General features: G+C 44.1%; 1 protein-coding gene across 3 annotated transcripts in view; it reads right to left on the reverse strand.

The window, feature by feature from the left end:
- Positions 1–16,540, reverse strand: part of TP53BP1 (tumor protein p53 binding protein 1) — a 155,875-nt gene that overhangs the window by 35,443 nt on the left and 103,892 nt on the right. For all 3 annotated transcript variants that reach the window (XM_073653151.1, XM_073653149.1, XM_073653148.1), the window contains exons 12-14: positions 14,015–15,851; positions 9,277–9,396; positions 212–448 (exon numbers count right to left, since the gene is read on the reverse strand). In XM_073653151.1, coding sequence (XP_073509252.1) covers positions 212–448; positions 9,277–9,396; positions 14,015–15,851 — 2,194 coding nt within the window. The remainder of the gene's footprint in view (positions 1–211; positions 449–9,276; positions 9,397–14,014; positions 15,852–16,540) is intronic.

Genomic DNA, 16,540 nt, shown 5'->3' on the forward strand with positions numbered 1-16,540 from the left:
TCACAGTGGTCAGCTTGTATATTACGAGGATATCAGACCAACAGCAATGACAACAAAAAAAAAAACTCGACAGTTGCATGGGCAATGTTACAACTGCATGAATGTAACCTCAAAATGTGCACAAAATGTATTGCAGCCATTCCATTCCAATCACAGCATTCAGTCCGGCATTCCATCGTCCTCGTGTGGTTATACACGGTGGCAATCTTACTTTCCAGGCTAAACTGTGGTGCACTTTGACTCTCCTCATTTACAGGTGTAATCAGTTTCATTCTCAGGCACAGTTTCCCATCAGCATCGGAGGCAGAGCCAGAATTTCCCTTGTCGCTTTCCTCAGACACATCTGTCGTTACCATGGCGCTCTCCACGGTAACATTGTTGCTCGCTACATTGCTTTCTGCGGTGACATCACTGGTCGTCAGGGTGCTGTCTGGACAGCCTCCAACAACTGAAACGGCAGAAATCCAAAACTCAGGACATAATCGCCAAAATACAACATCTCCTGAACATCAAAAAATAGAAGACTCATGCTTTGAGGTAATGTTTAGATTTTAGGCGAAAAGAAGCAAAGTTTTACAGCGCTTTTCACTTCCACGAGAGCCACTGCTTAAGTGACGTTGACAGCTGTTTATTAAAGGGGTTGTCCAGCCTTGGGGATCAAGTCTGCAGTTACTATGTGACTCCAGACTTGTGAATCCTTCCAGCACGCACAGTGCGCCCGGGTCAGGATTCTCCGGTGCCGCGAGAGGGTGGTGATGTAACTGCAAGTATACGATTTGCATACTTAACCACATTCCACCTAGACGTGTCCAGCCCAGCTCAATTCCCTTGTATTGAGCGAGGCTGCGCATGTCCGGTTGGAACGTGACCATCTGCATGTATGCAGATCATAGTTGCAGTCATGCTCCAACCTGCTTCTGGCACCAGAGAAGCATTACAAGGCTTAGAGTGACTGCAGACTTGAACCCCAAGCTTGGACTACCTCTTTAAATATTGTGCATTTGAGTACAGGATTCCTGCATCGTGTGCAAGACCTCTTCGAGGTGAGAGACACATAGCCCTATTTCAGGCTGGAATTTACATACATCCTTCTAATGCTGTGGCACCAATTCCTTGTGACATTATAATATATTATATATATATATATATATATTTTACTAAACATACATTTCAGCAGGCCAACATTTTGGATTTTAAAAACATTTTTCAAACTGTTGCTATACAGTATTCTAATTTACTGAGATAGTGACTTTTGTGTTTTCATTGGCTGTAAGGCAAAATCATCAACATTAACAGAAACAAACACTTGAACTAGATCACTAAATTTGTTATGACTATATAATATGACTCACTTTTTGTAATCAAGAACGGAAATAAATTAACTATTTGTTGATATTCTAATTTAGTGGGATGCATATGTATGTATATATATATATATATATTATATTATACATATATTATATTATACATATATATTTATTTATTTAACAAAAAAGTGTGAAACAACTGAAAATTTGTCTTATATTCTAGGTTCTTCATAGTAGCCACTTTTTGCTTTGAGGACTGCTTTGCACACTCTTGGCATTCTCTTGATGAGCTTCAAGAGGAAGTCCGGGTAATAAAGGGAACACTCAAATAACACATCCTAGATCTGAATGAATGAGAATGTGCTGACAACAAAATCACACAAAAATAATCAATGGAAATCAAATTTATTAACCAATGGAGGCAAATTTGGAGTCACCCCCAAAATTAAAGTGGAAAAACACACTACAGGCTGATCCAACTTTGATGTAATGTAGTGTTGAGCGAGTATGTTCGGGCCGAGCTCCGAGTATTTATAGCTGCTCGGTGATATGGTTGAATCGCAAACTGTGCATGATTTGCTACTGTTTGACAGTTTTATTACATGTGAGGAATGTGTAATAAATAGACATTCCTCACATGTAATAAAACTGTCAAAACAGTAGCAAATCATGCACAGGGAGCGATTCAACCATATCACCGAGCAGCTATAAATACTCGGAGCTCGCCCCGAGTATACTCGGCAAAAGGGTTAATAGAACATACTCGCTCAACACTAATGTAATGTTCTTAAAACAAGTCAAAATGAGGCTCGGTATTGTGTGTGGCCTCCACGTGCCTGTATGACCTCCCGACAATGCCTGGGCATGCTCCTGATGAGGTTGTGGATGGTCTCCTGTGGGATCTCCTCCCAGACCTGGACTAAAGCATCCGCCAACTCCTGGACAGTCTGTGGTGCAATGTGACGTTGGTGGATGGAGCGAGACGATGTCCCAGATGTGCTCAATCAGATTCAGGTCTGGGGAACGGGCGGGCCAGTACATAGCTTCAATGCCTTCATCTTGCAGGAACTGCTGACACACTCCAGCCACATGAGGTCTGGCATTGTCCTGCATTAGGAGGAACCCAGGGCCAACCACACCAGCATATGATCTCACAAGGGGTTTGAGGATCTCATTTGCCAAACCAGTCATGCTGAAGGATGTTGCAGGCTGCAGATCGCTCTCCACGGCGTCTCCAGACTCTGTCACGTCTGTCACATGTGCTCAGTGTGAACCTGCTTTCATCTGTGAAGAGCACAGGGCGCCAGTGGAGACTTTGCCAATCCTGCTGTTGTGTGGCAAATGCCAAGCGTCCTGCATGGTGTTGGGCTGTGAGCACAACCCCTATCTGTGGACATCGGGCCCTCATACCACCCTCATGGAGTCGGTTTCTAACCGTTTGTGCAGACACATGCACATTTGTGGCCTGCTGGAGGTTATTTTGCAGGGCTTTGGCAGTGCTCCTCCTGTTCCTTCTTGCACAAAGGCAGAGGTAGCGGTCCTGCTGCTGGGTTGTTGCCCTCCTATGGCCCCCTCCACATCTCCTGGTAGCGCCTCCAGCCTCTGGACATTACGCTGACAGACACAGCAAACCTTCTTGCCACAGCTCGCATTGATGTGCCATCCTGGATGAGCTGCACTTCCTGAGCAACTTCTGTGGGTTGTAGAGTCCGTCTCATGCTACCACGATTGTGTGAAAGCACAACCAACAATCAAAAGTGACCAAAACATCAGCCAGAAAGCATTGGTACTGAGATGTGGTCTGTGGTCCCCACCTGCAGAACCACTCCTTTATTGAGGGTGTCTTGATAATTGCCAATAATTTCCATCTATTGTCTATTCCATTTGCACAACAGCATGTGAAATTGATTGTCAATCAGTGTTGCTTCCTAAGTGGACAGTTGGATTTCACAGAAGTTTGATTTACTTGGAGTTATACTGTATATACATACATACATACATACATACATACATACACACACACACACACACACACACACACACATAATGTAAGAACTAGCAGTTTTCATATTACTATTGCATGAGACCTATATCCTTTAAGGTAAATTCCTCGAGTTTAATATTGATGGCCCATTCTTGCTGTCAAATTAAGGATGGTGGGGGTCCAACTTCTGACACACCTTCCAACCAGCTTCCTAAAAGTGGCAGCGGTAGCCATTGCCTTTAGGGCTCACTCTCACTTGCGATTAAATCAGGCGACCAATTTAATCCTATGATTCAGTGCTCAGTGGAGTTTTTTTTTCCCAGCTCCGATCGGATTACAGAGGAGATGGAGAAATTGATTTCTCCGTCCCCTCTGCAGCTGCGCTGCGATCCTTTCTGTGCGAGAGGATCGGAGCACGAAGCACTGACATTCGGCTCTCGCTCGCATGCCATATGCTAGTGGGTCCCCGACCTTATTGTACAGAGCTCTAACTGGTAAAAACTGTGTAGCTTCTGTTCCTGGTACTGCACTTCTGTGCCATTCAAGAGTAAAGGACTGCAGTACCAATACATTATTATTATATTGAGATATCAGTAGAAGCGTTGGCACCCTCTCCATCGGCCCCTGGAGAAACAGAGATGTGACCGAATCTTGTAAGGCTCTCTACCACATAGCTGCACAGACTCAATTGGACTCTTGTTTATGGATCTGCTGGCCAAATTATTTTAGAGCAGTATGCCTCTTAATGAATTTAGTGCATCTTTTAGCTGGCACGCCACCGTAAAAATGAACTTCAGTCTAGGCTAGACACTGGAGTGATGATATTCTAATTTATTGGGATGCACATGTACATTGTTGTTTTATTCTATAAACTACTGACAACATGTCTCCAAAATTCAAAGCTAAAAATGTTGTATTTATTTGCAGCAAATGAGAAACCGTCAAAATAATAAAAAAGAAACCGTGCTTTCAGACCTCAAATAATGAAAGGAAAACAAGTTCTTATTCATTTAGAAACAATAATACTCATGTTTTAACTCAAAAGAGTTCAGAAATCAATATTTGGTAGAATAACCATGATTTTTAATCACAGCTTTCATGTGTCTTGGCTGCTTTCCACCAGTCTTTCACACTGCTTTTGGGTGACCTTATACCGCTGCTGGCACAAAAATGTAAGCAGTTCTTCTTTGTTTGATGGCTTGTGACTATCCATCTTCCTCCTGATTACATGCCAGAGGTTTTCAATGGGGTTTAGGTCTGGAGTCTGGGCTGGCCATGACAGGGTCTTGATGTGGTGCTCCTTCATCCACACCTTGATTGACCTAGCGATGTGGCATGGGGCATTGTCCTGCTGGAAAAACCAGTCTTCAGAGTTGGGGAACATTGCCTGAGCTGAAGGAAGCAAGTGTTTTTCAAGGATAACCTTGTATGCGGCTTGATTCATACGTCCTTCGTAAAGATTGACCTGCCCAATTCCAGTCTTGCTGAAGCATCCCCAGATCATCACTGATCCTCCATAAAATTTCACAGTGGGTGCAAGACACTGTGGCTTGTATGCCTCTCCAGGTCTCCATCTAACTATTAGTCGACCAGGTGTTGGGCAAAGCTGAAAATTAGACTCATCAGAGAAGATTACCTTACTCCAGTCCTCTATGGTCCAATCCTTATGGTCTTTGGCAAACTTCAGCCTGGCTCTCCTTTACTTCTCATGGATGAAAGGCTTTTTTCTAGCTATAGGCTGCATGCCCACTATGTGTTTATCAAGCGTTTTTGCTGCGGAATTTCCGCAGTGAAAAACCTTAAAAAACGCTTGGTAATACGTGCCCCATGGTCCCCAATGATAATCTGCATGTGCTGTGCACACGTTGCGGAAATTTCCGCTGCGGATTATCATTGCGGAAAAATACGCAGCATGTCCATTCATTTTGCGGACACGCAGCTTAATTGATGCCATTGAATCGCTTAATATCCGCACGACTACATGTGCACATGCGGATATTAAGCAATTCAATGTGCGGATGGTACCCGGGTCTGGAGACGAGGAGACTCTCCTCCAGACCCGGGTACCATAGTACCTGTTAAAAAAAAATAAAATAAAATAAATATACACACACTATACTCACCTTCCGATGTCCCCCGGTCTCCTCTATGGTGAAACCTGGCTCCACAATGGCTCGCGATGGTGTAAAAGGACCTTCCATGACGTCATTTAGTCATGTGACAGGTCACACAACCACTGATGTCGGCGGTCGCGTGACCTGTCACATGACTAAATGACGTCAAGGAAGGTCCTTTTACACCACCGCGAGCCATACAAGAGACCGGACGCACCGGAGAGAAGACCGCGGGCCATCAGAAGGTGAGTATAATGTTTTTTTTCACCATTATTATTCTTTTTTTTAACTATTAACTTGGTCACACTATATAAATCCATGCCGGTTGCATGGATTTATATAGTGTGACCAAGTTGCAAAAACGCTTGACAAACGCTTCTACCTGGCAGGAAAAACGCATGTAAAATCTGCACGTGTTTTTCCTGCCAGGGAGATGCAGAAAAAATCTGCAGCATTTCTACATCATGGGCACTTAGCCTTACATGACTTGAGGCCTGCCTCTAGGAGCCTGTTACGAACTGTTCTTGCCGTGCACTTCACCCCAGCTGCCATTTGCCATTCCTTTTGTAGGTCACTTGATGTCATCCTGCGGTTGCTGAGTGACATTCGAATAAGATGATGGTCATCCCGGTCAGTGGAGAGTCGCTTTCGCCCTCTGCCGGTCTGTAGCTCTGTTGTCCCCAATATCTGCTGCTTGACCCTGTTGTAATGGACTGCCGTCTTCGAAATTTTAAGGATGGAGGCAACATGACGCTCACTGTATCCCTCTGCTAGTAAAGCCAGAATTGAGCCCTTCTTTTCCTCACTCAAGACTTTTATTTTCAACTCCTTTGGCATGGTTAAAAGTTATTTTTTTCATTCAAATTACTTTTGGGGCTGTTCCTAGCACTTGTTTTGCCATCCAGCTTGTCCTATTGCAAGAGGATTGTGAAGACCACAGCAGTGTTTTTTATACTTTCCCTCGTTACATAAGATTTGGTTCAGGTGATCACCTAATCAGAAGCACATTAAGTAGAATGAGGTGGACTTTGGTTGGAATTCTACTGACACTGGAATGGCTGTCAGACATGTAGAGATGGTGATTTCTAGAAAACTGCAGTGGTTTCTTAATTTTTGCCAGAGCTGGGTGTGTGTGTGTGTGTGTGTGTGTGTGTGTGTGTGTGTGTGTGTGTGTGTGTGTGTGTGTGTGTGTGTGTGTATATATAGATAGATATGGGCGTGGGGAGCAGGGAGTATTTATTTTCCTTAATAGCGCACACAGTTTAGCCGCCATTAAGGGCCCCATGTGCGAGTAGTGAATATTCATGCTCTTTAATAGCAGGCACACGTGATAGCCGAGCCGCAGCAGGAGCCGCTCTGTGGCTACACTGTGCATGCTATTAAGGAGAGTCAATAGTCACTGCTCCCCACGTCCATAGTCCCGGCGTGGGGACCAGTGACTATTTTGGCAGCTCATCTCACCGTGAGGACGCATGGCAGTGACGTCATGCACGGCTCACACAGTGGGATCAGCTGCTGGCAGCAGAACAGGACGCAACGCTGGAGCAGAGGGAAGGAAGGGGAGTAGAATTGTTTATTTTTTTGTGTGCAGCGTGATGGGGATGGAGGTGCCATGCATACCAGGATGAGGGCGGCCCACGCATACCAGGAAGAGAGATGGTGGGGGGGGGCCCACGCATACCAGGAAGAGAGATGAGGGGGGGGGGGGGCCCACGCATACCAGGAAGAGAGATGAGGGGGGGGGGGGCCCACGCCTACCAGGAAGAGAGATGAGGGGGGGGGGGGGCCACGCCTACCAGGAAGAGAGATGAGGGGGGGGGGCCCACGCCTACCAGGAAGAGAGATGAGGGGGGGGGCCCACGCCTACCAGGAAGAGAGATGAGGGGGGGGCCCACGCCTACCAGGAAGAGAGATGAGGGGGGGGGGCCCACGCCTACCAGGAAGAGAGATGAGGGGGGGGGCCCACGCCTACCAGGAAGAGAGATGAGGGGGGGGCCCACGCCTACCAGGAAGAGGGATGAGGGGGGGGCCCACGCCTACCAGGAAGAGGGATGAGGGGGGCCCACGCCTACCAGGAAGAGGGATGAGGGGGGGGCCCACGCCTACCAGGAAGAGGGATGAGGGGGGGGCCCACGCCTACCAGGAAGAGGGATGAGGGGGGGGCCCACGCCTACCAGGAAGAGGGATGAGGGGGGCCCACGCCTACCAGGAAGAGGGATGAGGGGGGCCCACGCCTACCAGGAAGGAGGGATGAGGGGGGCCCACGCCTACCAGGAAGGAGGGATGAGGGGGGCCCACGCCTACCAGGAAGGAGGGATGAGGGGGGCCCACGCCTACCAGGAAGGAGGGATGAGGGGGGCCCACGCCTACCAGGAAGGAGGGATGAGGGGGGCCCACGCCTACCAGGAAGGAGGGATGAGGGGGGCCCACGCCTACCAGGAAGGAGGGATGAGGGGGGCCCACGCCTACCAGGAAGGAGGGATGAGGGGGGCCCACGCCTACCAGGAAGAGGGATGAGGGGGGCCCACGCCTACCAGGAAGAGGGATGAGGGGGGGCCCACGCCTACCAGGAAGAGGGATGAGGGGGGGCCCACGCCTACCAGGAAGAGGGATGAGGGGGGCCCACGCCTACCAGGAAGAGGGATGAGGGGGGCCCACGCCTACCAGGAAGAGGGATGAGGGGGGCCCACGCCTACCAGGAAGAGGGATGAGGGGGTCCCACGCCTACCAGGAAGAGGGATGAGGGGGGCCCACGCCTACCAGGAAGAGGGATGAGGGGGGCCCACGCCTACCAGGAAGAGGGATGAGGGGGGCCCACGCCTACCAGGAAGAGGGATGAGGGGGGCCTACGCCTACCAGGAAGAGGGATGAGGGGGGCCATGCATAACAGGAAGAGGGATGAGGGGGGGCCATGCATACCAGGAAGAGGGATGAGGGGGGCCATGCACCCACTCCTGTCAGTGTATAGCGCTGAACTGCCGGGAGTGAGGTCACTGGAGTTCAAACAGCTGAAGATCAGCTGAGAGCTCAGTTGACCTCACTTACAGCATCAGTGTTGCGTGGGAAAAATCTCACGCAGCACCGATGCCTTAAGTGAGAGCCCCGAAGCTTTCAGCTGATCTTCAGCAGTTTGAACTCCAGTGACCTCAGTGCCAGCAATTCAGGGCTATACAATGCCGGGAGCGATCGCACTCCTATCAGTGTATCGCCGGCTGCAGGGTGATCGGATTGCCGTGGGACACTCGTGGTGACGGCGGACAGGTGAGAATAAGGTGTTTTTATTTTATTTTAACTTTTTTTTTTTTCTACACTGCGCACAGATGCCGGCTGAAGAGACTACTTTTCCCTTCAGGAGCGCCTGCTTCCACTATTGTCAGCAGGAGCGGCCATTGGATGATGGGAGGAGTACCAATTTCTTTGTGCGTTTTTGACTCCGACTCAAATTGAGTCAGTCAGATAAGCAAATATTTTTATGCCTGTGTTTTTGCTGCAGATTTGACTGACTCAACCAAAGTCAATGAGTGAAAAACGCTGCATAAACGCACAAAGAATTGACAATGACAAAACCAATGACAATCCTGATAGGAAAATTCCTGATAGGAAAATTCCTGATCATGTGCACAGCACTTCAGGATTGTCATTTAACTAGCTGGCACACGGATTACCTAGCGTTTTTGGCCCATTTCCGAGCAGAGAAAACACACCAAAAATGCACACTGCGCACAGAGCCTAAAGCAAAAGGCGCACTATACAAAATGTTATACATGGGATAAAGTACTACCAACTGGGACTGCAAGCTGAATGGATTTTGATAACAAAAAAGAACATAAAATTAACTTAAGTTAATTGTGAATTAACATAAGAGTCTCACCAATTGGGGTACTATGCCTTCGTGGCCCCCGTTTCAACTGGCCAATCATAGGAGGTGTAACACTGCTTATTGGTTGGAGTAGGTCTCCTTCCTTTGGTAGAGTAAAATGGAATGGTGTTTCTAGAAGGAAAAACACACGAGGATTAACACTGGGAATAAATAATTGACAGTAATGGCATCAGTACAGGTCAGTGCTAGAAAACAGCAATAAATTGTAGAATTATTCGCAACAACCCACTAACTATGGACTTTCTTGTCACTAGGTACGTTATTAAAGTTTCTAACACTGAGAAAAAAATTGTAAAGTATATAAAAGTCGTGAAGGCGCTTATGGGATTTTAATAAATATTTTACTACATTTTTTTCCCTGCAAAGCTGATTAGTGATTGCCAAGGGCAAACAAACATGTGCTTTTACCATTAGTAATTTTTCTAGCACAATTGCATTAAAAAGTATCATAAATGAAAAAAAGAAAGTTGGTAACTCTATAAAAGGTATCTTTATTCAAATTCCATTAAAAGATAGTCATAGCAGGATAGTGAGCGATGTCAACATGTTACGATTAAGACTGGTTAGTCAAAATGCCTCAATTATTTGTCTGCATTCTCCGACGGGCTTGCTGGACCGCTGAAATTCAATATGCGATAGTGGAGACATTGTGGTGGTGAGTGAAGAGCTCTCTTTTCATGTATTAATGTTTCCTTGTCTCTTTAGGTGCCTTTTTAAAATAATCTGTTTATTTTCGCCCATATGACATGACTTGTGCATGACGACAAAGCCAGGCACCTGATAAGTGGAGAAACTGGCATTTCTTTGTAATAAGGTGCAGAACAAGACTTCTTTTATGTTTTTGTACTAACCATTTCTGGCAAGTTTGCAGAATCAACAGTACCCATTTATAATGATAATGCTCAGTATGTCCATAATACTGACAGTCACTATACTGTAATAATCTATATAGGTCATACAACAGAAGAATGCGCAATTTAAAACCACGTAAACAAAAAGTATAATAAAAGAATATATCTTTATTAAATATTCTTAAAATTTGGGAAATACAAATAGACCAAAAGGCAACATCCCCAGCATAGGATGGAGAGGATATGACAGTATCTCTATAGTATTAAATTAAATAGTAATCCCTCACAGTAGAAGTATCAAAATCAGATCATAATATCTATAGCCACATGATAGAATGATTATACAAAGCAATGATTAGAAATAGGGCAAGCATAAATACCACTGCTGGAAGATGGATGCCAGGTCCTCTACATGCGTTTCGGCGCTTGCCTTCCTCAGGAGGGTGGGGAACTGATTTTGATACTTCTACTGTGAGGGATTACTATGTTTGATAACTGTAATAATACTATAGAGATACTGTCATCATATCCTCTCCTCCTATGATGTGAGAGCATCAACAAACTTTTAAACCTTTGTACACTTGTTTTGTTTCATATATTGCTTTTTATACATCTATTACATCCTGTGCTGGGGATGTTGTCTTTTATTTTTGGCTAAATGTATGTCCCAAATTTATAGATATATTCTTTTATTATACTTTAGTTTACTTGGTTTTAAATCTACCGTAGCCTATTGCATATTAATTTGATTTCCCAGTAACGGAGGAAAGGACTGACCATGTAAAGGTATTGCTGGATTTGTCTGTGAGAGCTCCAAGCGCATATAAATATTTCACGAGTGAAATCCTGCTGACATTCCTTTTAAATACATGTACATACTTTAGCAACGGCTATATCACTAGTCACAAACTAACATTTAACAAGATTTTAAAAGCCTTTTTTTTAATAAAATAAAAAATGGAGACTTTCGTTTCAACAAACATGGAAAAAATAAAAAGGGCAAATGAATACGAGAAACTTTGAAATATAGCTTATCATAATAGTTTATTTATTTTTTTTTTTTTTTTAATTATGAGCAACTTTCCCTCTCTTGTCTCCTGAACTCATCATTCCCTCAGAAACTAAGGACATAATTTTACTAGCTAAAGAAAAGACATTGTCAGCTCAGTGAGGGGTCAGATTACAGCTGCCTATTGAAGTACAGTGCATTGTGAAAGTATTTGGCCCCCCTTGAACTTTTCTACCTTTTGCCACATTTCTGGCTTCAAACATAAAGATATAAAATTCTAATTTTTTTGGGAAGAATCAACAACAAGTGGGACACAATCGTGAAGTGGAACGAAATGTATTGGATATTTTAAACTTTAAAAAAAAAAAAAAAACTGAAAAGTGGGGCGTGCAATATTATTCGGCCCCCTTGAGTTGATATTTTGTAGCGCCACCTTTTGCTGCGATTACAGCTGCAAGTCGCTTGGGGTATGTCTCTATCAGTTTTGCACATCGAGAGGCTGAAATTCTTGCCCATTCTTCCTTGCAAAACAGCTCGAGCTCATTGAGGTTGGATGGAGGGCGTTTGTGAACAGCAGTTTTCAGCTCTTTCCACAGATTCTCGATTGGATTCAGGTCTGGACTTTGACTTGGCCATTCTAACACCTGGATACGTTTATTTTTGAACCATTCCATTGTAGATTTTGCTTTATGTTTGGGATCATTGTCTTGTTGGAAGATAAATCTCCGTCCCAGTGTCAGGTCTTTTGCAGACTCCAACAGGTTTTCTTCCAGAATGGTCCTGTATTTGGCTCTGTCCATCTGCCCATCAATTTTAACCATCTTCCCTGTCCCTGCTAAAGAAAAGCAGGCCCAAACCATGATGTTGCCACCACCATGTTTGACAGTGGGGATGGTGTTTTGAGGGTGATGAGCTGTGTTGCTTTTACGCCAAACATATCGTTTTGCATTGTGGCCAAAAAGTTCGATTTTGGTTTCATCTGACCAGAGCACCTTATTCCACATGTTTGGTGTGTCTTCCAGGTGGCTTGTGGCAAACTTCAAATGAGACTTTTTATGGATATCTTTGAGAAATGGCTTTCTTCTTGCCACTCTTCCATAAATGCTAGATTTGTGCAGTGTACGACTGATTGTTGTCCTATGGACAGACTCTCCCACCTCAGCTGTAGATCTCTGCAGTTCATCCAGAGTGATCATGGGCCTTTTGGCTGCATCTCTGATCAGTCTTCTCCTTGTTCGAGATGAAAGTTTAGAGGGACGGCCGGGTCTTGGTAGATTTGCAGTGGTCTGATACTCCTTCCATTTCAATATGATCGCTTGCACAGTACTCCTTGAGATGTTTAAAACTTGGGAAATCTTTTTGTATCCAAATCCGGCTTTAAACTTTGCCACAACAGTATCTCGGACCTGCCTGGTGTGCTCCTTGGTCTTCATGATGCTCTCTGTACTTGAAACAGAACCCTGAGACTATCACAGAGCAGGTGCATTTATACGGAGACTTGATTACACACAGGTGGATTCTATTTATCATTCCCAGTCATTTAGGACAACATTGGATCATTCAGAGATCCTCACTGAACTTGTGGAGTGAGTTTGCTACAATGAAAGTAAAGGGGCCGAATAATATTGCACGCCCCACTTTTCAGTTTGTTTGTTTTTTTTTAAATGTTTAAAATATCCAAATTTCGTTCCACTTCACGATTGTGTCCCACTTGTTGTTGATTCTTCCCCAAAAAATTCAAATTTTATATCTTTATGTTTGAAGCCAGAAATGTGGCAAAAGGTAGAAAAGTTCAAGGGGGGCAAATACTTTCACAATGCACTGTATATGGAGAGGAGAGTTGGCAGTGGAGGGAGGGCAGACAGAGAGAAAAACATCAACACACATGGAGAAGGTGTTGCTGATTTGCCATAAGTGTTCAAAGGGAATCTGAGAGCAGCTTGATGTAGGGGCAGTGTATCACTTACTGTGCTGTTTTGTGTAACTTGCATAGAATTTCTGTTTTCTCTGTTGTAGATGTAGCAGTGTTCTGAATGCTGAGCTGTGTATAACCCGCCCACACCATTGATTGGCAGCTTCCTGTGAACACTGTGTACTGTCAGCAAGCTGCCAATCAGATCATGGATTGTATTGAAACTACAGCACAAAGTTTAATATGTGACACATCACTGGAATCATGGTCTCTGCCCCTACATTATATAGCAGAAACCTGCTGACAGATTTCCTTTAATCCTTCTTCAGTGCTTGATTTACAGCTACATTACCTAGTGCTGCTGTATATTGCAATCCATGAGGTGGCTGTTTTTGAGTGTGCTACGTAGTGACAGGAACTTCTTGACTTTGTGTACTGTGAATGGGAGACATCATACCATCCAGTCTCCATCCACTATAGACATCTAAAAATTAGTTATAGAGCCTGTAATGTGGGAAAACAGGTGAAAAATTGTGGCTATCAGCACTTGAAGTATTCTGCTCATTAATGACCAGCCCCTTTTTTGGTAGTTTTACATATATTTTTAACAGCTATAACTTGTTGCTCACGATGGGGTAGCACAGTGGCTCAGTGGTTAGCAGTGCTGCCTTATACCACTGGGGTTTAGGTTTTTTATACGACCTAGGACAACATCGGTGTAGAGGCTTAAGGAGTTCCCAAATACACACCAAATTTCGTAGGAATCCAATTAACTCATTATAATGTCCCTGAAATAGTGAAGTTAGATTATGAAGACCCATCGGGGACAGAGCTTGATGTAGATAGTGACAATATCTGTACACTATGAAAGGAATATGTTGGGGCTATATAAGGAAGAAATCATTTCACATTCATCAGCATCATTAACAGAACTGGGACAATCCAACATTAACCTACCACTTGAGCTTTCACAGAGACTACGTGCAGATTGTTCAGCTGTCTTTTCCTGAAATTCTGAATCCGGTCCATGTCCTTCATCTTCACAAGAACCAATGGATGCATCATCAGTACATTTATTAAACATGGACATTTTCTGAGGACATATTGATTCAGCTTTTTCCGGAGACTCTTTCTGATGTTCAGAAATTTTCTCTGCGCAATGAGGACTTATCTCATTAGGATTCTCGCTAACAGATTTTCTTAGGTCCAGTGTAGGAGCTTTAGGTGGATTTTCTTGATCACTTACAGATGCATCTTTTACTTCATTTCTAGGAGGTTCTAACTGTATATTTCTTTCAGAATCGGGAACGTCATTTGACAAAGGATGTTCTTGGCTACTGTTTGGTGTATTTTCACTAGCTTCTACTACTTCAGGGCTGCATGGCTTGTTTGATTTTTCTTCACTTAACCCACAGATATCTTTATCTTCTTGCTTTTCAACTTTTTCAGCCTTCTCAAGAGGGTCTGGATATTTCTGAGTTAATTTTTCTCTAACACTTGTATCATCTGAATTCCCGGGGAGAATGCAATCCTGGTGTCCCTTAACCTGTCCAGATAAATCGGACTCTTGGTCTATTTGAATAACACATTCTGGTGTTTCAGGCACAGATCGCTCTTCATTTTCTTCTTCGGCAACCAGCTCTTGATTTACCATTGGAGCTACAGGTAAGTCAGCGTGTTGAACTATAAGATGTGGAACTTGCTGGACAGATGATGAGGGGTTTAAGGACTTGTTACAATCACTTGCGGCAGGCACAAAATCCAGTTTTTCTTTTGATTCACTTTGAATTTGGTCACAAATTTGCTTTGGCTTCCCTAAAACTTCATCAGGAGTAGCTTTCTGCTCATCTGCATTCTCTTGAATACTTGGGGGACCAACCTCTGATCGCTCAACTGCAGATTTGCCACATTGATTGCTTTCAGTTTGTGGAGCTACATCAGAATCTAAAGGCAATACACAAGGCACAGACTTCATGTGCTTTAAATCAAATTTATTTTCTGAGACAGTCGATGGCTGCTCCTCAACATTCTCAAAATCGGATTTCCCTTTAACTACTTGGCAATCTGTGCTCTGGTCCACCTCCATGGCTTCTTCTGCCCCCAATGGTACCACATCATTGGAGGACAGACGTTGAGCCTGTGTCTCTGAAAGAGCAAGATTGAGATTGCACTCGTCTCTCTTATCCTCAACTTCTGCGGCTTCAATAGGAGTTTCAGGAACTTCATCGACATCTGCAGAAGGGCTCTCAACAGCTGAATTTAACCTGTGATCAGATCCTTCTTGATCTAGAATGCTCAACGAAGCATCTGAATTTAAGGACGGTATCAAGACATTCTGACTGATTGAGTCATTATTTTGGGCAATACAATCTTTAATGTCATTCACATCAATGTTAACAATGGCATTTTGTTCACTTTTAGTTGGAGGATCTTCTTGGACCAGTGCCATGTGCGGCCTATGTATAGGATCCTGCTTTTCCTGCAGGGCATCTCCTGGGAGAGGACTCTCCCTTGTACTCTTACAAACATGTGTTCCTTGTTCATCGTCTTCAATTTGTGTTGCTCCACTAATATCTTTGTCGTGTGGGCTGTCAGTTTCCATAAATTCACTTGTGGATAACATTAAATTACATTGATCTTCTGTGTTTCCGTCTGACGATTTTGTGTTCAATTCAAGGTTTTCAGACTTCAGACTAGGACCTTCGGGATTATCACAAACTTTAGACAAATTAAGTTCACTACTTTGCTCTCTGGAAAGAGAGTCTTCAAGGCTCGGAGTAGGTACAAACACATCCTGTAAAATAGGAATAAATATGTGTAATATTGTTCCTGAAAGCAGCCACAATCATTATTAATTTGCTGCTATTTCATTGACAAGTAAAGAAACGAGCTCAGATGAACACCACAAAATGTATACATCATATAGATCAGAGATCTTTTTAGCTGCTCTGGTCAACAGAAGGGGTTATTGAATGGGTGATGCTCCCATGACACTCATATGTCCTATGTACATGGACAACATTATCTAAATTCTGACAGCTTATTTACAAGAGCACGCCGGCAATTACTTTTCTATACACTGCAGTACAAGTTATAATTTATGAATGATGTAGCTCCTGTACATACTTGTTTCCTGTTAAAAGAATTAGGAGACATAAGACCGTGGGAATACACCCTGCCCTTGAAAGCTTGACACCAAGTAAAAAAAAGTTTTGGCCCCACCTGGAGGATTATATCCCCCCTTCCTTTATGTTTTACAACCTTTTTGGCTGTTTGTTCCCTTTTTCCTACCGCTTCAATACGGTCAGGTGCCCTTCTAGGCACATTTTCGTTTTATTCTTTATTTGCAGGCACCATGTCCTCTTCCCAGCAGGACCTACCAGGCAGTCCCACATCATAGTTATCCCTTACTTAGTTCATGCTGCGACAAACTTTTCCCATGTGGTCAGACAGCCTCGCTCTGTGCCCAATGCCTTAATCCCC

This window comes from Phyllobates terribilis, unplaced genomic scaffold, assembly GCF_046119375.1.
Source record: "Phyllobates terribilis strain yellow unplaced genomic scaffold, ASM4611937v1 Scaffold_11__3_contigs__length_659146591, whole genome shotgun sequence".
NCBI lineage: Eukaryota > Metazoa > Chordata > Amphibia > Anura > Dendrobatidae > Phyllobates > Phyllobates terribilis.